The sequence below is a fragment of the Cololabis saira genome, chromosome 11 (genome assembly GCF_033807715.1).
Source record: "Cololabis saira isolate AMF1-May2022 chromosome 11, fColSai1.1, whole genome shotgun sequence".
NCBI classification, from domain to species: Eukaryota; Metazoa; Chordata; class Actinopteri; order Beloniformes; family Belonidae; genus Cololabis; species Cololabis saira.
The window spans coordinates 15,237,341-15,261,633 of NC_084597.1; the positions used below are offsets into that span (position 1 = coordinate 15,237,341).

The 24,293-nt window shown below is 39.5% G+C and overlaps 1 protein-coding gene across 1 annotated transcript in view; it reads left to right on the top strand.

Annotated features, from left to right (window-relative positions):
- The window catches only part of dab2ipb (DAB2 interacting protein b), a 168,718-nt gene that overhangs the window by 97,708 nt on the left and 46,717 nt on the right, over positions 1-24,293 (top strand). The window contains 3 exon segments of the mRNA XM_061733807.1: positions 4,539-4,692; positions 9,245-9,343; positions 18,348-18,902. Of these exon segments, the coding sequence (XP_061589791.1) occupies positions 4,539-4,692; positions 9,245-9,343; positions 18,348-18,902 (808 nt within the window).

Below are 24,293 nucleotides of genomic sequence, written 5' to 3' on the forward strand. Positions count from 1 at the left end.
CTGGTCGAGAAAAAGCACCTTCATCAGGACAAGAATAGAGGACTGAAGGATTCTCAAGGACAAAAATGGCTGTCTGGGAATGGATTATTGGGGAGGAAAAACAGCAATGAAATCAGGGGAAGAAGACAACATTTGTGGCTCGGACAAATGACAAAGCTTGTAATGAACAGGATTTATATGTCAGGCACTCTTATTGTCATTACTGCAAAGTGGGATATGAATAATAGGCTGTAAATTACATGTTGCAGTACAATTTAATACAATGTCATGCAAATGATAGGCAGCATTATTCATCACTTCACACTCAAACGGCCTCCCAACATTTTCCCTGACACTAATGTTCTTATGATACGCTGAGAGGAAAAAAAAAATCCTAAAGTGAGAGTGAAATATATTCCTTTCAGAAGGTGTGTTTTCTTTTCTGCAGCCTTTCCTTTTAAAAATCAAGCCGAATGTTCAACATTATCATCTGTAAATATTAGAAATGTGGCTTCTGCTTCGCGTGTTGCAATGTCTGGCAGTGTTTCCAGCATTGACAGATTGTTTCCCTGCAGCCTAAATTTCCTTTTGAAATGCATACTCATCCTCATGCAGGCTTTGGAATGATGGTTTACACACAGATCTTCCATCCTTTCCTGTTCCCCAATCGTATTCCTTTCCACTCATTCCACTTGCTCTCTTTTCTGCCCAGTACCCAGTCAGCCAATCACAAAGCAGAGATAGGTGCAAAGACGCTTCCTCTGCAGCTGTGCAGTGGAATTGCCAGCATCTCTTAAAATACTATATTTATAATCAGAGCTTTATTAGGGCACTTACAGTGCGAAGGCCCTATTGTGTCTGTAGGAATTTTTATTATTATTAGGGCCTCTTTCTTTCTTTCATCTTTCTTATTCTTTAAACAGTGAATCTATGCTCAGACACACGGGGAGGATAAGGACGAAGGTGAATAGCAGCAGCTGAGTCTGAAAAGTCTATCTCGACAAAAGTATATTAAACTCATGATGCACATTTAACTTTGCCTATTATAATGTTGTCATGTTCTATTTATAATATCCCTTAGTTGCCAAACAAATCAGTAAGGAAAGAGAGGAAACATTCACGTTTATCTATAAAAAGATATCAATAAATACATTTTGAGGTCAGCCATCCCTTTTTATACCCTTTTTTTTATACATGTGGCTGTAATTTCTAATGTGTAGAGCTGAAAAAAACCAACATATAATACTGTATATAAACTAAACACTAGGGATGGGCGGTATGGACTAAAAAATGTATCACGGTAATTTCTGGCATTTATCTCGATAACGATAAAAATGACGATAAAAAAAAAAAAAAAAAAAGTTTGTTACACAAAAACGTATCAACGGAAATTTATCTTTCTTTCTTTCTTTCTTTCTTTCTTTCTTTCTTTCTTTCTTTCTTTCAGGCTCATTTCCTTCCTTCCTTCCTTTTCCCCTTCCTTCCTTCTTTCCTCCTGCTCTCTCCTTCCTTCTTCCCTTCCTCTTTTCTCCCTTCCTTCTCCCCTTTCCTTCCTTCCTTCCTTCCTTCCTTCCCTCCTTCCTTCCTTCCTTCCTTCCTTCCTTCCTTCCTTCCTTCCTTCCTTCCTACCTTCTTTTTTCCATTCCTTCCTTCTTTCCTCCTGCTCTTTCTTTCCTCCTGCTCTTTCTTTCCTCCTGCTCTTTCTTTCCTCCTGCTCTTTCTTTCTTTCTTTCTTTCTTTCTTTCTTTCTTTCTTTCTTTCTTTCTTTCTTTCTTTCTTTCTTTCTTTCTTTCTTTCTTTCTTTCTTTCTTTCTTTCTTTCTTTCTTTCTTTCTTTCTTTCTTCGTGGGTGGTTTCATCTGACTCTGTATTGAGTACTTGACCTTCATTGGCATGAATTAGCCGCCCCGCTTCTTCTGATTGGTCGATCTGTGATACTTCCGATTTTCTGCAATAACTTTTGAATGGTTTGACATAAAGACTCGTGGGTGGTGTCATCGGACATGGTTTTGAGTCCTTGACCATAATTGGTGCAAATTAGCCCCACCCTTTCTTCTGATTGGTCGATATCTGATCGTTCCTACTTTCTGCCATGACTTTTGAATGGTTTGATATAGAGTCGTGGCTGGTGTCATCCGCTAAATGTCCAGGTGCTTCCACTGCAACACGCCTAAACGTGCACAAGGGTGCGAGGGCCCGTTCATCGCTGCTTGCAGCTTTAATTAATTAATTTATTTTCCTGTTTTTTGTGTGCTTCTGTGCACGTTGGCATTTCTGTGTGTGTGAGAGATTAGAAGATGAAAAGAGAGTCCAGGTCGTTATCCACTTCACATTGGACAGAGGATTTGACAACAAAGCTGGCGCGCTGCACAAAGGGCTTCATATGGTTGCTAATCTGTCATTACGTCTGCTGCAATTTTTTTTTTTTCCTGGAATGCTCTCCCACCAGTCCACAGAAAATATGTTCAGTTAACACACACACACGCTCACACACATACGTGGGATTAGTCTGTAATCCGTCCATAGAGGGCACCGTTAAAAGAATGTTCTCAGTCACTACAGGAGGAATTGACCCTTCGTCGTCATTTTCCTGCCAGTGCTGAATTATTCACCGCGCTCGTTGCCGATTACACCCTCCACTAGAGTATTGAAATATTTTGGTCCTCGTGTCATCATGTGGATGACTGGAACCTTGGGCAAGGTCAACTGTTAATACGAACATATGATCTGAGATAAATGGAAATGCTGTGACGTTACAAGTTAAAGTTAAATGGTAAAAGATCAAAACCTTTTGCCAAATAATGACTCACTTCCCTTTTTATGACAGTCACTTAAAAACAGAAAGTAGAACAACATCAAACACGGCATTTTAGAGCTCATTGCTTTGTCTCCTAATATTCTCTGGCAAAAACAACAAAGAGTTGAGCGCTTTTGGCCACCTTCGTGAAAGGACTGAACATTTCAGGGTTCTTATTTTAGAGCACAGTGGATATGCACCTCTGGAGATTAACTTTATGCTGCCATAAGGCATAAAGAGAACCTCAAATCAATTAGTGCGGTATTTTTGTTTACCTCAGTTTTACAGAGAATAAGGTGGACCTCAAACAGCTTTTTACTCTTATTTATTTACCTATTGCAGTGAATAGACACCAGATGATTCAAATGAGAAAGTTTAAGAAACAAAATTCTGATTGTCAGAAAATTCTAACACAGCCGGGGTGTTTGTTGGGTGACAGCAGCGTGTTTCCATGTACATGTCTCCTCAGTTTGTAAAATAATTAAACGGTAGAAGGAAACATTTTTTACTTCAGTTGAATCTCAGCAAATTCCAGAAGCAAACATCACGCATCGGTGAAAAGATGAAGATGACGAGAGAAAGGCATCGGGACAATATGACACAATAGACTCTGCAAGAAGTGTTTCCAAGCTGTGGTATTTGCCAAAGGACGTGTTTCTAAAAATTCAAGCACTCAAGGTCCCCACAGACTTGAGCTTCATGCTCTCTACACCTTGAGGTGTAGGACACTTTTAGATGCTGGTTCACTTGTTCGGTTCAGATCCATCAGTATGACTTAATGGTTAAGTTAAGGGGAATATTTAAACATGCAGTGGTGGGTTGATCACACTATGACTTGTTTTGCATCTACATTTCATCACACTGCTTGTAAAGTGAAAAAGGTTAAAAAAAAGAGAGCTTCTACATCAAGATAATATTTTCAAATGTCACTTAAAATCCACAGTGGAACACTTCGAGAGCCACTAATGGTTTAGTCTTGGCCTTTAAAGTCTCCATAGAGCAAAACATCCCAGAAATCTGTGGACAGATCTCAAAAGTATGTAAGCGGCCCAAAAAAAAACTTGCAGATTTAAATTTATTTCACAGAATGATTGACTGAAAACTCTCCAAGCAAAAAATCAAAAGCTCTACAAAAAGTGTTTTCATGATATGATTTTTGTCAAAGGAGGTTTTTTTTTTTCTTTCTAAAACCATAGCCACCCAAGGTGCGCAGACTTTAGCTGTCAGCTCTTTTATCTTTTCTTATTTCAAAACTTTAAAAGATGAAAGCGGAAGCGTGAGATGAGAACAATGCCAGTTGGATCGCTGGATAATGGACAATAAATGAAGCCTCATAAAACAGCTGTCAAGTGGTTTTATTTTTCTTCACCATCATCACATTGAGGAAATTGTCTCAGTCTGACCATTAATGGTAATCAATGACATGGGCCGCTTCCTGTTTGCAGTGAATCCACTGCGGCAGCTGACTGCACGGCTTGACTCAGACTTTCAAGCTTTTGCATTCATTCATTCATTGATGTTTAAAGCTGTAAATGAGAAGTCACAAAGCATCAATTAGCAACTGAGCTGAGAAAAGAGTAGATTAACATGTGTTGATGTACAGTAGCAGCTTCCAGGCAAGCGGAGTGTCGTCTCTTCACCATCCTCTTGCCCTTCGCCTTCACACTCACCGTGAACGCTTGCTGGTGTGAGAGATACATATGTTCCCTCTCCTTCACTTCCTCTGCACAGTGACTCAGTTCTCTCTCCCTTTCCTCTCTTAGATCTCATTTGATGCCAAGACTGAAGGAGTCTCGCTCCCATGAATCACTGCTCAGCCCCAGTAGTGCTGTGGAAGCCCTTGACTTAAGCATGGAGGACGAGGTCGTCATCAAGCCTGTACACAGCAGCATCCTCGGGCAGGACTACTGCTTTGAGGTGAGGAGGAAACATTTGCCCTCACATTGGCGTGCATCTGGTGTTGCTTTGCTTGTGAAGTGCGAGGAGTTCACTCAGGCAGCCAGAGCTCAATCAGTTCAAATCCTGCACATACAGCACCACAGGTCAAAGGCTTGCATGTGAATAAAGCTTTTGCAATTCAAATATTCTTATGTAAAATAAACAGCTAAAAAAGTCAGCAAAAGTAATCTAGAGACAAATGTTTTTACATAGTATTTCAGTCCTGTGTGAGCATCTCAACCAGCAAACATATCAAAATATGGAGATCGAATGGCTAATTGTGGATTAAATCATTTTAGTTTAGTTTAGTTTTAGTTTAGTTTATTTAGCACATAACATAAAAAAAAGAACATTACACAAGTAAGTTCAGTTAAAAGAAACTGTGCAGGGAGGAGCGAGCAAGCCAGTAGGCTTATGAGGAGCCCCCACCTAATAACATTTAACAAAATCCTTATGAGGATATAAAATCATTAAAATAAAAATAAATCATAAAAATTGCATGTAGAACATGAATGAAAATAAAATAATAAAAAAAATTACTGTACACATGATCATGAAAATATGAGTATTAAGCTGAACAAATGGCAACACAGAATATGAAGTGCAAAAGAACATTAAGAGCTTTCTTGACTACATTTTTGAATTAAATGCTCTCTTGAGCGACTTTTGAACATGGATAGGGACCTACAATGTTTTGCAATATGGTACCAACTATTCCAGACTTTGACACCTCTAAATCTAAACAAAAATTGGCTTCTTGATTCCAGACATTTAGGCGGATGTGGGGCTAGGGCCTGCCGAGTTGAGTAGGAATGAAATTGAGAGTTAGTGGCAAAGTATGACCTAAAGTGCTCAGGAACATTTCCTTCTGAGGAAAATATTTTGTAAAGAAAAATGCATATTTGGTAACTGTTGATGTCATAAATAGTAAGAATCTTTAGATTTTTAAACAAGGGAGCAGCAGTAGCATCCCAGACAGATCGAGATGCAAGTGTGCATTCTGTGTGACGTGGTTCTTTCTCAAAATGTTTGGGTGTCACAACATAACAACTTGGGTAGGATTGGAAACAAAAATCAGCCATAGGTTCGCTTCATGAAAACTCCTCCTGAACAGGTCGGACAATCTCTTAATTGATGGAAATAACAAATATTATTTGAACTAACTTTAATAAGGAAATAGTTTTGTGGAATATGTTTGTGTTAATAAATTGACATGAACCCCATTTGAGACTCTTTTGATCGTATGGCCCCTTTTATCAGCTGTGGGCCAAAACAATCACATACAGCATATATGCCAGGAAGTGGACTGCTCCTGAAACGGGTCTGGTACTCCTCCCATTCACAGCCATTTCCATCAGTACAGAAACCAGTCCCAAAAGTGCATGGATGGGCTTTATGACATCCCTCATATATAAGCGTCACACACAAGAATCACACATACAGCAAAAACTATTGGAATAAAGAGTCTTAAATGACAGTTGTGTGTCACTACACCTTTTAGTCTTCTTTAAGACATATTTTATATAAAGACAGATATAGATATATTATACAGTAGCCCCACTGTCCATGAAAATAAATATCAATATATCAAGCTTTGTTAAAGTTTCACCAACTTGTTGACCAATACAGGGGGGTTGTTACCAAGCTAGGGACGGTAGGGACATAACACTACCAACTTTTCAGGGGGCTCAAATTGTCCCCACCAACTTTTAAGCAACCTTATTCCCATTATATAATGAGTTCAGATATATAGGTAATTTAGATTGTCTTCCCAAATGTTGTAAAGATGGAATTGACCCTACCATTATTAAGTGAATTATTTTCATTATGTTCAGACTTTTACCCCTTTTCACTTGCTGAATGTGCCGGTAAATTTTTTTTTTCCTCAAACGCACACACACTCACAAAGCCCCGACAGAAGTCATGCCGCCTCCTTCGAATAGAAGGGATATTAGGAGTTTTTGTCAGCCAGCAGCAGCAGCAGCCACTGTAAGTCATGTATAAAGACGTCAGTGCAGTGTTGTGGAGGTGGAACACGCCACTCATTTTGACACTGAAAGTCCGACCTGCATGAGTTAGCATAACATTAAACTGTGTGAACTTGCTAACCTGCAAAACTCGAGTAGGAAGCTGCTTAGAGAGAAGCAGGCCCGGTTCTACGAGGGTGCATTAGCATGCCACCCTCAGTTTATGTGTTTGCATGCTCAGTTGAAAAGACGAAAAAAAAACTGACAAGTGCGCGCGCGTTAAGGCTGATTTATGGTTCTGCGTTAAATCGACGCAGAGTCTACGGCGTAGGGTACGCCTTATAGTGTGGAAAGTACGGTAGAGTACAACAGTATCATTTTGTAAGAGTGGATTCATTTACCAGTTCCTTATTAGGTGCTGACAACTAGTTACGGTGAAAGTTTAAAGCATATGTGCTTTTACCTTTTAAATCTGGACAGGTGAACTTGTCACATTAATAATAGAACTGTAAACTATCATAACTATTGAAGGTAAAGTCAGTATTTTTCACTAAAACCAGTAAGCCGATTTCTAACTTAGCTGAGGTTTAGAGTTATACAATTTAAATTCTTATGCAATATAAGAAAGTCACGTTATCTATTAAACAATGTTGCGCTGTTATTAGCATATAGGACTGAACCTGTAGTTGTAGCTCAGCTAGATCTCAATTACTGTGCATTTAAAAACATTTAATACCAACTCCTAAGAGGTCTCTTTTTCAGTTTTGTTTAAACCTGATACAAGTAAGTTTTCATATAAGTGTAAGTCCTTTATTTAAGCCACTTTTTTGTAGCAATACCACTTCTGACCACAGGAGGGCTTCTAGATTTACCGCATGGAGAAAAGAGTCACTGACATTGCCATGTCTTGTAATACTGCTTTGTCCCACTAGAGGTGCCCTTCATTACTTTTGTTGGGGATGACATAAACTTTCTTGTGATGGTTTGCCTCTGTGTGATCAGAAATGGTATTGCTAAATAGTGTGACTTTGAAATAAGGAGACATATGTCGCACCCTTGTTATGCACTTAAAGACCAACAGAAAAATACATATTAGTGGTGCATTATTTGATCACCAGGATCGTTACACAATATGAAAACACACGTCATTTGTAGCCTTTGGTGATCCTAATTATAACCCGGTAATTGCATTCAGCTTGTTTCTGCTTATAACTCTTGGCCTCTTCGTAAAATCGAAATATTATGTGACAGATTTTAGAAGCTCATTCAGAGCTCAGAGATGCTTCTTCCTGTCTCATCAATCGTTGAAAGTGTTCATTAAAGTTGCTTGGATGGAGGAGTGGAGTGGTGTTTTCAGTTTCTTTATTAAAAAAACAAACCTAAACGGATATGTGAGGGAGAAGGACACAGGACCTGGTGTTACAGTCAGTGTTAGATAAGAAGCAGAAGAATAATCGTCATTCTCTGAGAGGATCAGGAGGATATGCCCTTACAACATTGAACCTCACAGAAACCACATACAGACTGAACATATACCAGCCATTATAGCCATATTATATACTACAGTCTGATGTAAAGATTGTGTCATTTGGTTTGATTTCGGTATGGTTAAAGTATGTGGTTAGGAAATTATCTTTTAAGAGGTTTTACTGGACAGCCTTAGATATTTTAGAAGAAAATGCCGGATTTCAGGAGGATGTTGTTCGACCATGATAATAGGTTAATATACAGCCAACTTTGCGTTTTCATTCAGAAAAGAGACTGGCATGAATTTCTAATAATCAATGATTTTGCCTGGTTTGGAAAAATAACTTACGGCATTGATATTATATGTTTAATTGCTAGGATGTGTGATGGTTCTTCATTGGACATATAGAAAAAACTTTACTTAACTGTATAATGTCCATAAATGTACCTTGAAAAGGTACCCATTACTTTATATTCCACTGTGAACTGTTTGATCAGAAATCGTCCTGCTTGTTGCATCAATCTCAATGTTTAAATATACAATTAAATCCCCAGCATGTGTTTGACTTTTCATATTTACACATTTGCTGTCAAGACAAAAGGCAGCGAGGCTGCATTTACCGCAAAAAGCTTAGTCCCGTCTGATTGGTCGATTCCTGTGGCCTGATAAGGCCCCGCCCCCATGCTTTATCGGCTATGTTACATTGAAACCAGAATGTGTTTAAGCTTAGGATGTATATCATCTTGTCCCAGGAAACTGCAAATTCAAAAATATCAATTAGACTAAGGGCAAAGATACATTTATCATTTTATTGGGACGGGTTCAAGTGCAAAGGTAACTGGATGTCCAAAGAGATAATATAAAACACTTAAACGTTCAGTTTAAGTTAATGCATTTTTTGGTTCTGTTTATTGGACGTTATTTCTCAATACTGAGTTACTTTCAGTTTCCTCATAGCCACATATGCATGTCTGAATTTTTTATCCGCTTGTTTTGCTGTCACAAAGTTTGGTGACAACTTTTTCTCTGTCATTTTTATACTTGAGGTTTAATCATTGAAACGTTTCTTTTTCTTTTCTCCGTCCCGCTGCGGTAGGTCACTACCTCCACAGGAAGCAAATGTTTTTCCTGCCGTTCAGCAGCCGAGAGAGACAAATGGATGGAGAATTTGAGGAGAGCCGTGCAGCCAAACAAGGTATGTATTAAAGCAGTTCAGCTGGGACGGGACAGCATGAAGCAACCACAACAACTAAGTTCAAATGTCCCAATTCCAAACCGCAGCTTGCAATACTGACAACAACCCCGTTATGCAGTGTTGACTCAGGTCGTCTTTCCTTTAACGACAACATGCTGACATGTTTCCACAATAAACCTCAGGATTTAAGGAGGCACAGGCTCCACAGGAGAACCATCTCAGTGCTCTGTCTTTTCCATCAATACCAGGTGTGATCGTGATAAACACAGCTTTGGCAGGAATTTAGGTGGCAAATGTGTCGAGCCAAGAAAATTGTCCAAAATTCATCTTCGCTCCAGCATTGTTATTTAGAAAGTTGTTGGTTTTTTTGTAAGGATGCTTTTCTACTGATTGGTCTTTGATTTTTATTTTTAGCAATTGCATGATTTTTAGGAATAATACGCAGTGTAGTCTGGCAGTAAGGAAATTGCTGTAGCCGTGTTGTATAAATAAACATTTCACAGTTTGAACCACCACAAAGGCACTACTGCAATACTTGCAATACTAATACTCAGAGTTTGCTGTTGACTCCCGCGGAGGTACAAAGATGTCTCTCGAAAGATTAAGACAATACGGTTGTTTGTAGCAGAGTCCATATGGCTCTTGGGTTCTTCACTGGACAGAACTGAGTCTTGGTTTGTACCTTGCTGGTTCCTGTCACACCTGTACCAACAAGGCAAAATTAAGTATATTTTAATTGCTCCACTTTAGTTAAAACTACCTCTGTTGGTATGCCTGACAAATTTTCTTCATCTCTCTCTCTCTCTCTCTCTCTCTCCGTCTGTTTTTAACATGCGTGATGTCCACAAGTACACTCGCAGGTTGAAGAGGCAACTTTACAAATCTTTATATACTGGTCTCTGGATTTATAAGTAGCGAGAGCCAATCTGCATATAAGATTCACCAACGTGCACATGTTATTAGGATCAAATCCGAGTTTTACACAGCATTTGTGAATTATTTATTTATTTTTATTTTTTTATTTAATTTGCACAACATGAATGTATACATAAACATGACATGATAATTCATTTCCAGAGGAAAGATAACAGGTAGTGGTTGTGCACGTGAGGACAGAAACCCTAGGGGGGCTTATGCAAGGACCTCACCGTTTACAGGACATTACATGACTTGTTTATTATTAGAAAGTAAAACTAGAACAGAAACAAAAACAAAATAGACAGCAAAAGAAGACAAACAAGAAAAAAACAATCAACAAGCAGAGTAAATAAAATAACTGCAGAATGTTAAAATACTAATACAATAAAAGTGAATACTAAAACAGAGAGAACGAGACAAAAGATTGGCAAAGCAACACAGGTAAGGCATAATCATCATATCAATGGTATATCTCTTTCCTTTAGTTTCTTACTTGGGTAATTCATTTATTAATTACACTTCTTTTGTAGGTGGACAGAGAGGATGAGTTGGTCATTAGATGGGAATGGGCATTCCATAGGGAGACACCTTTGTATTTTAAGGAGAACTGACCCCTGGTGGTACTATATAGTGGGACATGCAGCTGGTTGGATTGTCTAGTCTGGTATGAATGAAAACTAGAGTTAGACTGGAAGTATTGCTGGAAATGTTCAGGTAGTTCAGAATTCTGGTATATTCTGCTTATAACACTTTTGATTCGGTTCATCCACAATTGACCGCCGCAGTTGCTTTTTACAACTATAATGTAGCAAAGTTCTCAGTAGTAAATACTAGGTGTACGATAACAACAGTGTTACGTTTTAGAATTGAAAGCTATTAATGTAGCCTTAGGGGAGACCTCACTGTGAGGTAAATAAACACTCATCTGTATAATTACTGATTATCCAGCAACCAAAGAACAAGCAAAATATCAAATAACATAAATGTGAAGACATTTCATAAGAAATTCATGTCTTTACTGAAACAAGGCAGCTCAAATGGGAAAACAGTGTTTATCACCCTCACCCTGGTCAACTTTGTGGTTTACAGATCATTATGTTTTTAAAATGGTAAACAAAGATAATAATGTGGAATAAGAAAAACTAGAAAAACACATTTGTCGTTTGCAGTGCTTCACTCCAGATAATTATGTGTGAATGAATGAGAATTGGATTATCTTTGTAGGGCATGCTAGTAAATGGAAATTCGGACATAGATGCTTATTCTAGAGGCCAATGTGATGCTTCAGCACAAAAAAAAACTGCAGAATTTGGAAAACACCAGTGCCTCCGAGTCACCACAGATCACATGTGACAGCATGACTGAAAATGCGGAGCAGAGCAACAAAAACTATCAACAATAAAAGCGTTGTTTGGCAGCAGGGAACGTTTCAGAGGAGCTCCCATACAGTACAGCTCAGGAGTCAGATGGATTCTTCTGGACAAAAAATTGTGTGTTTGGTGAAACACTGGTTTCATCCTGTTCAGGCGAGTCGAGTGGTTGAGTCGCGTTTTATGCTCAATGTGCACAGGCCGACTTTGAGGGGGATAATTGAGGACATGGAGTAGGGCTGGGCGATATGGACCAAAAGTCATATCTCGATATTTTCTAGCTGAATGGCGATACTCAATATATATCTCGATATTTTTTCTGTGCCATAATTGGGGTTTCCCCCAAAGCATTATAGCATAGCATCTCTGTTAGCTTCATTTTTTTCTGAGGCAAACCCTTAAAAAAACAGTCAGTTTTAATACAAAGCCTCGTGCCAAATGTCACACAGGTTCCTTTATTAACAGAGGTCTGCACAATATCAAAATGTATTAAACAAATGAAATAAAAATAAACTGCCTGAAGAATAAAAATGCTTCTTGAATAAAATAAAACAAATATCCCTTTCCTGCATAACAATTAAATTAAAATACACTGTGCAATTAATACAATGTAGACAGTAACAGGCAGACTTTTCCACTGAGGTTGACAGTTGTGCAAATAACAAAACATTTGTGCAAATCTCAAATAAAACATTCAAGTCAATTTGTCACAAAATAAGCTATATCAAAATTAAAAAAAAAAAAAAGATTTAATAGATATAAACGATATTGTCTCGTACCATATCGCGTTTGAAAATATATCGATATATATTAAAATCTCGATATATCGCCCAGCCCTAACATGAAGTGATTGCTTGTCATTTTCAGAGGGGAAATTTGAAGATGACTGACCTGGAAAAGTGGCACAAGAACAAACATTGGAAATCTTGAGTTTTTTTGGTTTTTTTTTGCTAAAATGGAGGGATAGCTGGACAAATATATATTTAATTACATTTTATTTATATAGCATCTCTTACAACACGTTGTCTCTAGCTGCTTTCCATGAAGCCAGAACAGGAAAATGACCCCTTAGCAATTATGACACGAACAATGTCAGGTAAAAACTCCCCATTAGAAGGGAAGAAACCTTGAGCAGGACCTGACTCAAAAGGGGCGACCCTCCTGCTGAAGGCCAGCTAGGCAGATCAGGAAAGAGAATAAAGAAGCAAAAAGAAGATTTTTGATAAATGAGTAAAGAAAAATAAACAAAGACAAAAAGGAATGATGATAGTGATTGCTTTAAAGATCTACATGCTGTGATCTGCATAGCTGCTTGGAAATTCAAGTACCTTTGTTGAAAGGTCTGTGAAACATTCGGATTGTTTTTTCACACAGTAGAAGAGAAGTATTGATCCGCTTCCTGTACCAAGATAATGGTGAGAATTGTAACCCCGGTGAAGTCCTGCAGTTGAAAAAAAAATCCAATCATGTCCCTGCTGAATCACTGGGCTTCAACAGAAACACGATGAGATCAAGGAAATATTTATCCATTTATTTTTTTATAGCAGCCTATTTTTCCTGTTCAGGGTTGCGTGGTGCTGGAGTTTATTATTTATTAAATGCACTTTCCAGAAATTGGCAGCCCAACACAATCAGAGAAAGATGTAACAAAGACTTCATAAAGAAGAAAGAGAAACTACACTTATTCTAAGATATGTGATGGAGACGTTTTATAAATCATCTGCATGGCTGCATGAAAATAATTCTAAAGCTAGGGTTAATAATGTTAGGTCAGAGAAGAAGGCCAGAGCACTTTTTTATATTCATATTCAGTGAACATCTCCTCACCATCCAGCCACTGCCCAAAACTGTGTGATGCTGATTTTTGTTGTTTTTTTGTTTTTTTTTTAATTCCCAAACATCAATAAATGTGACATCACCCAGAAATCTCTTACCCTATCTTTAAATTGAAAGAATACTTTAAATGTTGATGCCGTGGTGGATTTGGAGACAGTATTAAATTCCCCTTTCTTTTGGTGAAGGAATTTAGCCTCCTCCTCTTATGGCTTCATCTAACCACGATGGGCTTCGCAGATTAAATCAAATATCTAATGTGTGCTTTAAGCTTTAGCCCCACTTTGTCCATAAACCCTTTGAAAGACTCTAAAGAGTCTTTAGAAATGGCAAAACATGCTGATTAAGGCTTGATGTAAGGATGAATAGAAAGATAAAAGGAGCAGAAAGATTAGGCATAGGCTAACCTTTTTTTTATCCAAGGACTTTCTAAGACGCAGCTACCAGTACTGTGGGACTTCTTGCGTGTTTGAGTGTCTCGGATATTACTTTTTAATAATGTCATTATTAGTCCCTCTCTTCATTTTCTGAGGTACTTTTCAAGTCTTAATAATGGCTTTGAATATGCTCCACTCTTGGCACAACCAATTTATGACACGAGTATATGAGAAGTGGGAGTGAAATTCATCAGGTCTTTAGAGATTGGAGTGCACTAAAGAATTAATTCTTAATTCAAAAGTTTAAAATTGTCACCATTGATTGTACCAAGAGAAGACACATGTCATGCACTATTGTGTGCTGTTCTTTTTCAAATGTTTCGAATATGTTGCAGGCCGGAAGTGCAAAAATTGATCTATAACATCAAATGAAATGAAAAGTTGGAAGAAGAAACATGAAATATCTTGGGTTCATATACTGCCTGCAGAATTAAAGCAATTTAAGAATCCATCCCTCCATAAACCCCCGCTTATCCGAGTTGGAGTTGCAGGGGCAGCAGCCTCAGCAGGGATGCCCATGATTCCTCTCCCCATCAGCATCCTTTATTTCTCTCTTGGTAATACTGAGGTATTTCCAAGTCAACCAGGTGATATGATCTATCCAATGTGTCCTGGGTCCTCCTCACTATTGGACATGCCTTAAACAGCTCGTCGGGGAGGTGTCCAGACGACCCAGACTACCTCAAATGGCTCTTCTCAGTGTGCTAGAGCAGAGGCTCTACTCCTAGTCCCTCCCGGATGACAGAGCCCTGCGTTTAATTTCAGCATTATTTTTCTATTTTCTATTCCCAGCATCATCCGATTTAAAACAAAAAAATGTTTTCTGACTTGAGGTTTGTAGTTGATGAGTTTGATCTACAACATATGCTAACAGACCCGTTGATGCACTTGTTCTGTGACAGCTGGAATAGGTTTTAGCTCATCCCCATGATCCCGTAGAGGATGAAGTCCATAGATGTACTGGGTCAATCATTTAAAACTGTCTACAGATGTGTATTTTTAGGGCCCAAGCACTGACAGTGCGAAGGCCCTATTGTATATATAGGAATTTTTCTCCTTTTTCTTTTCTCGTTATTGAAATTTTTCCAATGAAATGAGGGCCTTTTTGCCCCCCCAAACGTGCCCCAAAAGTCACCAAATTTTGCACGCAAGCCAGGCCTGGCGAAAAATTTGATATTTAAAGCAGCACAACGGAACTTTCAGCTTTGTTGAGTTTGGCGCCTCCTTTGGACAAAAATCGGTAGTGCTTTACCAGAAAGAACACTCCATTTCCCATGAGCACCAGCGCGTACTGCCGGAAAACCCCCGTCCCCGCCGCTGCATTTGTTTTGATGAGAGAAGACGGACTTTCAAAACGACTTTTCTGTTTTCAGCGGTCGTTTGCAGGATGGATAATGAAGAGGTAATGTAGCTATTTTTGGCTAAACAATATAATATGACGATGTTGAAAAACACTAAGTTCAAATTGGTTTTATTAAGTTGTTTCAGCGAGATAATGCGCCCTACAAACTCATACGCTCTGCACCTTTTTCCTGTCACGTTTTTTTAGAGGGACTTCGTCATAAATGAGTAGTCCAACATACTTACTGACAAAATAAAAAAATACTTTATAACCTGTGAATAACTGAATGCCCATTCCTTATATTTTGCAGATCAGCCCTGCACAATTTTACAGCTCTCAGGAAAAATACTAGAAATGTTCTATACATTTTCTTCGCATTGCATTATTTCCTCTAGTGCTGTAATTCTATTCAATTGTATTATTATTTTATAAAGCTTCCTCATTGCGAATTACACATTTTTATGATCACTATTATTTCTCTGTCTGTTGTTGATATTGTCAGTAATTTTAGAATTACCAAAACCCAAGACGAATCCCCAGTATGTGAAAACATTCTAATTTTGATTCTTATTGATCATAGAATTCTACATTTACATTTGTATCATAACAATTCTGTCTCTTGTTTTATCAGGAATCTGCTGTTCTTGAGAACACCTCTACCTCTGCATCATCAGAGTTTGAACCCCCACAAAGACAGAACCGACACGCAGCATATATATCATATATATATGCATATATAAACATATCGCCAGTTTGTGCTCTGGCAGCATGATGTTTGGAAAATAAGAGACACCTTTCCAGACCCAATGAGACAGTACACTGGTTTCAGGGCTCCCCGTCTTCTGTAGAATGGAACCTTTATGAGGATTACTGCAAATATTTTGATATTGTTTTTTTTTTGTTCCATTTTTTCCTGTACAGTTGTTTTTGTGTGTTTAAAATAAAGACATTTGTGCAAAACAAGACAGACTTTTATTTACACACCTTTCAGAAAATAGAACATTCTTGAACTTTGTCATTTGCATAGTGACAGCAGTTATCCCATACATACTTATTATAAACAATAAGTAATCTGTATCACAGTAGCAGTAATGAACAACTGTATGACAGGATAAATTACTGTGAATAAAGTAAACAAGTGTAAATAGAGTAGTAGAAAAATAAACTAAAAATAATGAACTGATAATAAAAACTGAACTATGAAACAGTGTAAGAAGTTACTGTAAATAAATACAATGACTATAGTAGCAGTAGCATCTTGTGTCCATCCATGTTTCGTGCTGGGAGAGTCTGCGTGCCATTCACTGCTGGAGTGTAGGAGAACCTTCCCTGCATGAAGATGTGATTCTGGAAGTTTTCCAGATCTGATGTAGTCCTGCAGAGTGTGAGAATAAAGATACAAAAACATTATGTCTTTCTGATAATTACTGACCTATAAATCATTCAACATATTTTGTTGATCACAAGTTTGAATTTTTTTCTTTGTTGAAGTCACTGTAATTACGCAGAAAGTAAAAGCAAGTAATGTATAGCTATAGAAAAATTAGAGAAATGTATATATTTATACACTCACAAGATAAAACGACACATTATAAACACCATATAAGGTTTCTTTTACTAGTCTTGTTATTATTTTAATATAATTCCAACAAAGTAGATTTTATTTTATATGCTTTTATGGTGTTTATATTGTATTTTTTTCATCTGGAAGTGTATACTTTGCCTATATATTTCATTTTTCTGGCTATATTTTACTATATCTACAAATGGGTTGCTTTTACCATCAGTGTATAAGTATCTGTATATACAGACCTGAAGAGTCAAAAGGTTTACATAGATATTGACATTTGATACAGTAGCAACACTTACACCAGCTGCAGTAGTTTCAGGATCATTGTTTTTGTAAAACACACTGACATAGGTGTTGACAAAAGTGCATACCTGGAGGTGATGAACGTCTTTACATCCTTCAACCATCTCGTCCAAGACGACGGCTACAAGGGCTTGTAGCGAGAGAACGCCGGGCCAATGTTTATTCTCCACCGGGCATTTAGCTTGTTACTCTCCCTCCTCCGCTCCGTTAAAACTTTTATTTTCTTCGTTTTTTTCGCTGCTTCGGCCATGATACCAGCTCCTCGTTTAGCTCAACAGCAGCTTCTGCTGAGCTCAGCCTCTGCGCTCCAAGCCCCGCCCATTTTTGTCTCGACTACGAATCGGGAAGGAGGGGGAAGTGACGTATGTGCCGTAAAGCAGTCAAAGTCGTAAAATTTGTAGTTTTTTAGTGTGGCAGGGTTCCTACCATGCTCCTCAAAGTTACATAGTGCCAGTGAAAGCGATACAGACCCCCTCAGATCATGACAGAGGTGTCATTAAACCTGTAGGAAGTTGATGTACCATCACAATGACTCTGGAAATATGATATTAAGGTGGAAAAGTTACGTAGTGTCGCTTTAATGGTTTGCATTAATGGGCGTGGCCTAATGGCTCAACAGCGCCCCCTAGAAAACTTTGTGCCTCAAGCCCCACCATACGGTTTGACGTACAGTAAATGCACGAAAATCGCTACACACCTGTATCATGTCGCGACTTAAAGAAAAGTCTCTTGGCGACATGGCCGAAACCGAACAGGAAGTCGGCCATTTTGAATTAATCGTGTAATTTTGGCGCAATTTATACCATTCCTTTGGCAGTTAATACGGCCCGAACCGTAACGTGCACCCAGGTGTGTTATACATCAAAATGTGCGTTTTCAATAGTTTGACATAAAGACTCGTGGGTGGTGTCATCGGACTCGGTTTTGAGTCCTTGAACATAATTGGTGCAAATTAGCCCCGCACCTTCATCTGATTGGTCGATATTTGATAGTTCCTACTTTCTGTCATAACTTTTGAATGGTTTGATATAGAGAGTCGTGACTGGTGTCATCCGCTAAATGTCCAGGCCTGAAGAATCTACATGCAAGTCATACAAGCGCTTCCACTGCAGCACGCCTGAACGTGTACAAGGGTGCGAGGGGCCCGTTCATCGCTGCTTGCAGCTTTAATTATCTTTGTATCTTGTTTATGTTTAAGATCAAACCAACCCATTATCCTCTCTGTGTCCAGGACAACAGTCGGAGGGTGGAAAACGTGCTGAGGCTCTGGATCATTGAAGCCAAGGACCTGCCAGCCAAAAAGAAATACTTCTGCGAGCTTTGCCTTGATGACTCTTTGTACGCCCGTACAACCTGCAAGCTCAAGACTGACAATGTGTTTTGGGGTGAGCACTTTGAGTTCAGTAACCTGCCTGCCGTCAGGAGTATCACAGCGCACCTTTACAAAGACACAGACAAGAAGAAAAAGAAAGACAAGAACAACTACATCGGACTCGTCAACATCCCTGTCCCAACTGTCACCGGACGACAGTTCATGGAGAAATGGTATCCCGTCAGCACTCCCAACCCCCCCAAGGGCAAGACATCGGGGCCAATGATTCGGATAAAGGCGCGATATCAGAGTATGAACATCCTTCCTATGGAGATGTACAAGGAGTTTGCAGAGTACACCACCAATAACTACATGTTGCTGTGCTCGGTGCTGGAGCCGGGGATCAGCGTCAAGAACAAGGAGGAGATGGCGTGCGCGCTGGTGCACATTCTGCAGAGCACTGGCAAGGCCAAGGTTAGTGGGAACTCTTTAATTTATTTTCCATTTTTCCCACATTTGTATTCTCCGCAGAAAAGTTGGATATAAAAAGAGTTCAATATTGCTACAAGGTGACTACTGACCTCCTGCAGGTGTAGTTCAGAGAAGACAAAGACCAGACACACTGGTGATTTCCTGCTGCACCAGCCTGCATTACAGATTAAACTCAAGCTAATCCCCGACATGTAACTCCTGCAGTGCTTAACAGCATACCGATGCAGGATCTAGCTCAATATATCCACCGCTGTCTGCAGCCCTGCAAGAAAAGGCAGATTAGTCTTCCTTCCTTTGTACAAGCGTCAGCATTACAGTTTTCTTTGAGGGTGAACATTTTTTATTGTGCAGTAACAACAAAAAAGAAAACCATTTTACTAGCAAGCTAGAGATTCAATGATAAACTTTTTGATATTGTTGTCTTTTTTGGCTCTTAGTCAGTGAAAACAATATTCAAGTAAGTCATATTTCAACTTTGCGATTTATTATTAAACATCACAAGCTGTGTAACGAGATATATGTCAAATTAAAGGAGCCATTCGATGCAGCAATACCACTTCTGACCACATGGGAGCACACAGCTTGTTTGAGCTGATAAGTCATTAATGACTGGGGAATTGGGTCAACAGCTCTTGTAATACCAGTCAGTCCCACTAAAAGGTGCTCTTCATTTTGAAACATAAAATTCCTTATTGAAATCCTACCCCCATGTTATCAGAAGGGGTATTACTACATAGAGTGGCTTTAAAAATAAAGATGGATCTAGCTTCCAAAGTAGAAAACCTGCCTAACGATAACAGCTTTCCTTCAGATGTTACATCAGGCTGCTTTCATCTGTGCGTCTTTCAACTTTGCCTCGTCAGTTTCCAGCAACAGTTTTTGCCTCAGTTTAGTTTTTCTTGACAGTATCTCATCAGCTCAGCTACATTTATTTGACTATCACAGCTCGCCAGAATGATGAATGACTTGGTGCTTAAGAAGTGATGTCTATCCACACTGCGCTGCAAGTCTACTGGTTTAGGCGTGCCACTTATAGCTGCTGATTGATGGGGGGGAAGAAGGCTTGAACTGGTCCCTGGGGAGAAAGTTACATCCTTAATTACTTTCAATTAATCCCCTCCCTCCGAGTTAAGCTCTAAAAATTTTAGTTATTTTTCACCTCCTGTTCTTCTTTTACTTATGGAGTCCTGCTTTAATTTGCTGGCACCAGAATTGGTTATCTAATGAAACTCAAATCATATATTCAGTAAATCTGTGTTTAAGAAGCAAAATCAAGCTTTCGAAGTGACGTTGGTGTGTGCCTTTTAAGGAAAAACTAGACAAACAGAGCCCGTGGACTGAAGTAAACATTAAAGCTGCTGTCAAAATTTGGTTTGTTAACATCTAAATGTTACTTTTGTCATTTATGGCATTTTGAAAGTGTCTGGGTACTAATGCGGCACTTCATGTGTTTCCAAACAACACACTGCACCACTAAGAAAGCAAATACTCAAAGACATATGAAGGCTAATAAGACTGTCCTCTTCTGCTGCCGCACAGATGCTTTTGATATTCAGATGGCTTGATCTTTTGTATTTCAGTAATGAAGCTCCTCTTCATGTACTTCTATCTTAGGCGAGATCATCTTTAAAACTGGAACCCAGCAGTTTATTTGAGGAGTGATAAACTGAAAAATAAGTGGCCTGATTTTATACTTTTTAGGGGCCGAGCACTTAGAAGCCCTATTGTATCTGTAGGAATTCTTTCTTTCTTCTTTCTTTCTTCCGACGAAAGGAGGGCCTTTTTGCCCCCCTAAACGTGCCCCAAAAGTCACCAAATTTTGCACGCAAGTCAGGCCTGGCGAAAAATTTGATATTTAATGGTTTGTTTTAATGGGCGTGGCAAAATGGCTCAACAGCGTCCCCTAGAAAACTTTGTGCCTCAAGCCCCACAATACAGTTTGACGTACATGCACAAAAATCGGTACACACCTGTATCATGTCGCACCTTAAAGAAAAGTCTTTTGGCGCCATGGCCGAAACCGAACAGGAAGTCGGCCATTTTGAATTAATCGTGTCATTTTGGCGAAATTTATGCCATTTCTTCAGCCGCTTCTTCGCCCGAACCGTAATGCGCACCCAGGTGTGTTATACATCAAAATGTGCGTCTCCATCCTGCGACGACGCACATTACTTTCCTCAGTCAAAAGCGTTACCGGGGCGACGATAGATGCCAAAAAGCGCGCCCCCTCTTCATCTGATAGGTCCATATTTGATAGTCCCTATTCTCTGCCATAACTTTGGAATGGTTTGACATAAAGACTCATGGGTGGTGTCATCTGACTTGGTATTGAGTACTTGACCTTCATTGGCCTTAATTAGCCCCGCCCCTTCTTCTGATAGGTCAATATTTGATAGTCCCTATTTTCTACTATAACTTTTGAATAGTTTGACATAGAGAGTCGTGGGTGGTGTCATCGAACTCTGTTTTTAGGGATTTGACCTTCATTGGCATGAATTAGCCCCGCCCCTTCTTCTGATAGGTCAATATTTGATAGTCCCTATTTTATGCAATAACCTTTGAATGGTATGACATACAGAGTCGTGGGTGGTGTCGTCGGACTCGGTTTTGACTCCTTCACCTTCATTTGTGCAAATTAGCCCCACACCTTCTTCTGATTGGTTGATATGTGATAGTTCCTACTTTCTGCCATAACCTTTGAATGGTTTGGTATAGAGTGTCGTGGCTGGTGTCATCCGCTAAATGTCCAGGCCTGAAGAATCTACATGCAAGTCATACAATCGCTTCCACCGCAGCACGCCTGAACATGCAGAAGGGCACGAGGGCCCGTTCATCGCTGCTTGCAGCTTTATTTTTTAATTGTTACTCTGCAAACATTTGAGAGAGTAATTGGTCATTTTCTTCAATCATACAGCCTCCAGCTGAAGTAAAATCCATGACTCAGTGTCTAATTTTGTCAGCACCAGTCGGCGGAGCTCTGCAGTTCAGATGAAAGAGACCACGGCACATTAGACAGTCACAGAAGAGCACAGTTCAGCCCTCAGGACACCCAGCAGGGGGGAGTCCTCAAACTTCTGAAGTCACATTGATTTTGTTTAATCTCGTATTCTTAGAAGAACAAGTGTCCAGCTTCACCTGGGTGTTAAGAGGTGTGAAGTCCAGATTGTAAGTGTCATTTGAATGTAACACTACAAACTTATCATCCTTTTTTTGTACATTTTTTAATTTACATTCACAGAGCAATTATTAATCATCTTGTCTGCGCGTTCATATTTTGTCTTTTTCTTGCTTCTTTGTGTCGTTAAGGCCAAACCTGCAGAGCTGTCATTACTGATGTGCTATTGATGTGTGGGTGCAGCGGCGGGCAGAGGTGCAGCCTTCTACAGACTTTATATGCACACCGACCGACCATGTGCAGCCACAAGATATTGATAGGCCATTGCTGGTCATTTATTCAGTTTTTTGCATGAGCAAGACAGTTTCCATGCAGCCTGAGATACTGCAGAGTTTAGTCAAAGATGCACCCAGTAGACGTAAACAGAAGGATTTTAATCCACTTTTATTTCAGTTGGGCTGAAAGCCCAAGTTGCAACAGTTCAGTTGATTTTCTGTGCCCATGAGGTCCTGACTTCAGGCCACGTCCTCTCCCATGGGACATTTTGTCATCCACATACCTCGGCGGTACTATTAAAAGTTCCCGAAGCCTGGCCAATGTGCTGCAGCTGCCTGGAGAAGTTCACCCTTCTGTGATCTAAAAACAACCATTCCTGGCGTGAATTCTCTGCCGTTATTGATCCCGTCTTTTCAACGTCTTTCGAGGCCTTCAGGAAGATTGTGTTCTAATTTTGAAGCCGCTCGTCTGCACTGCCTGTGGGAAGCGGCGATAGGAGCAAATGTATTCTTATGATAACTTGCCAGAGGAGCATCAGTTATTAGGCCATTTCACTGCTCCTCAAGGTAAACTAGTAGTCCTGCCTTAAAAGGGAGAAACATGTGAGCCTGTCCTTGCTACAGGACATTCCTCCATGGTAAACTGGAAATCTCCTAAAAACAAACATTTTATTAAAATATTCAGCTCTTCTTTGTGTTATATTATATTGTTGCTTCCTTTTTCACCTTTGCCCTGATGTTCGTTTTAGTAGGGTTCATTCTCTGGAGAGATGGTCAGTCCAGAGTTACGTCAGGTGTTTTTTTTGCTGATGGCAGACTGCAAGAGCTTAATAAAGCTTCCAAAGCATGATCTAATATTCTCGCTGGCGGTGGGTTGCCTCCCTCCTACTTCTCCCCTCTGTGGGGTTGCTGGTGGCCTGGGTTCCGGGTTCTTCCTCGTCGGCCTCTGGTCTCGCGGGTGGCGGGGTTACACACACACACACACACACATACACACGCACACACACACACACACACACACACACGCACACACACACACACACTTATACCCACACACATACATACACATAGCTACATAGACATATACACACTCACGCATACACACATACACATATATACATATTCATACATTCATGCATGCACACATACACACACACACACACACACACACACACACACACACACACACACACACACACAAACACACACGCTTAGCTCAGACTGTGATCAGATCTCAAGATTTGGGTCGATTGCTGCTTGTGTTTTGGACGGCTCCGTGTCGGTTTTGTCGGTTTTGTGTTTTGTTTGTGGTTTTTTGTTGCAGATTTCCAATGCTTGACGTGTGTCTCCGTGTGTTCCTGCCCCCCCCCCCGAAAAAAAAAAAAAATCACTGGGTTTGTATGTGTATATTTATGTATGTATATGCATATGTATACGTATATGTATGTATATATATTAAATATAATAGTAATGCACATATATATGCCTTTTGGTTTCTACCGTCATGGTATCAATCATTAATATGTGTGCAGACAAGGTAAAAAAAAAAAATATTTAACATACCACCTTCAAGAATTTCTCATCATCCCGGTTTTACAATAGCATGTGATCACAGATGTTCACAGCAAAGTGGGCAAAATCTGTGTTCAGTGATCAACAATTGTTAATAGTTTATATACAAATACACAGAATAACCACAGAATCACGGTTTTTGGGTTTTGTCATGGCTTTGGGGTTTATGTTCCTGTTTTATTTTGAGTCAGTGTTCTTGTGTTTTAGTTTTGTCTTGACTTCCCTTGTTCCCATCTGCATTGATCGTGTGCACCTATTTCTCGTCAAGTCCCATGTGTATATCTTTTCTTGTCTTTCCCTTGCTCTCGGCTGGTCTTTACTGTTCTCACCGTCATGTTTCTTGGCATGGTTAGTTTGGAGTCTTGTTTTGGCCACTGCACACCAGCGGTTTTGTTTTGTTGGAGCTCCTGC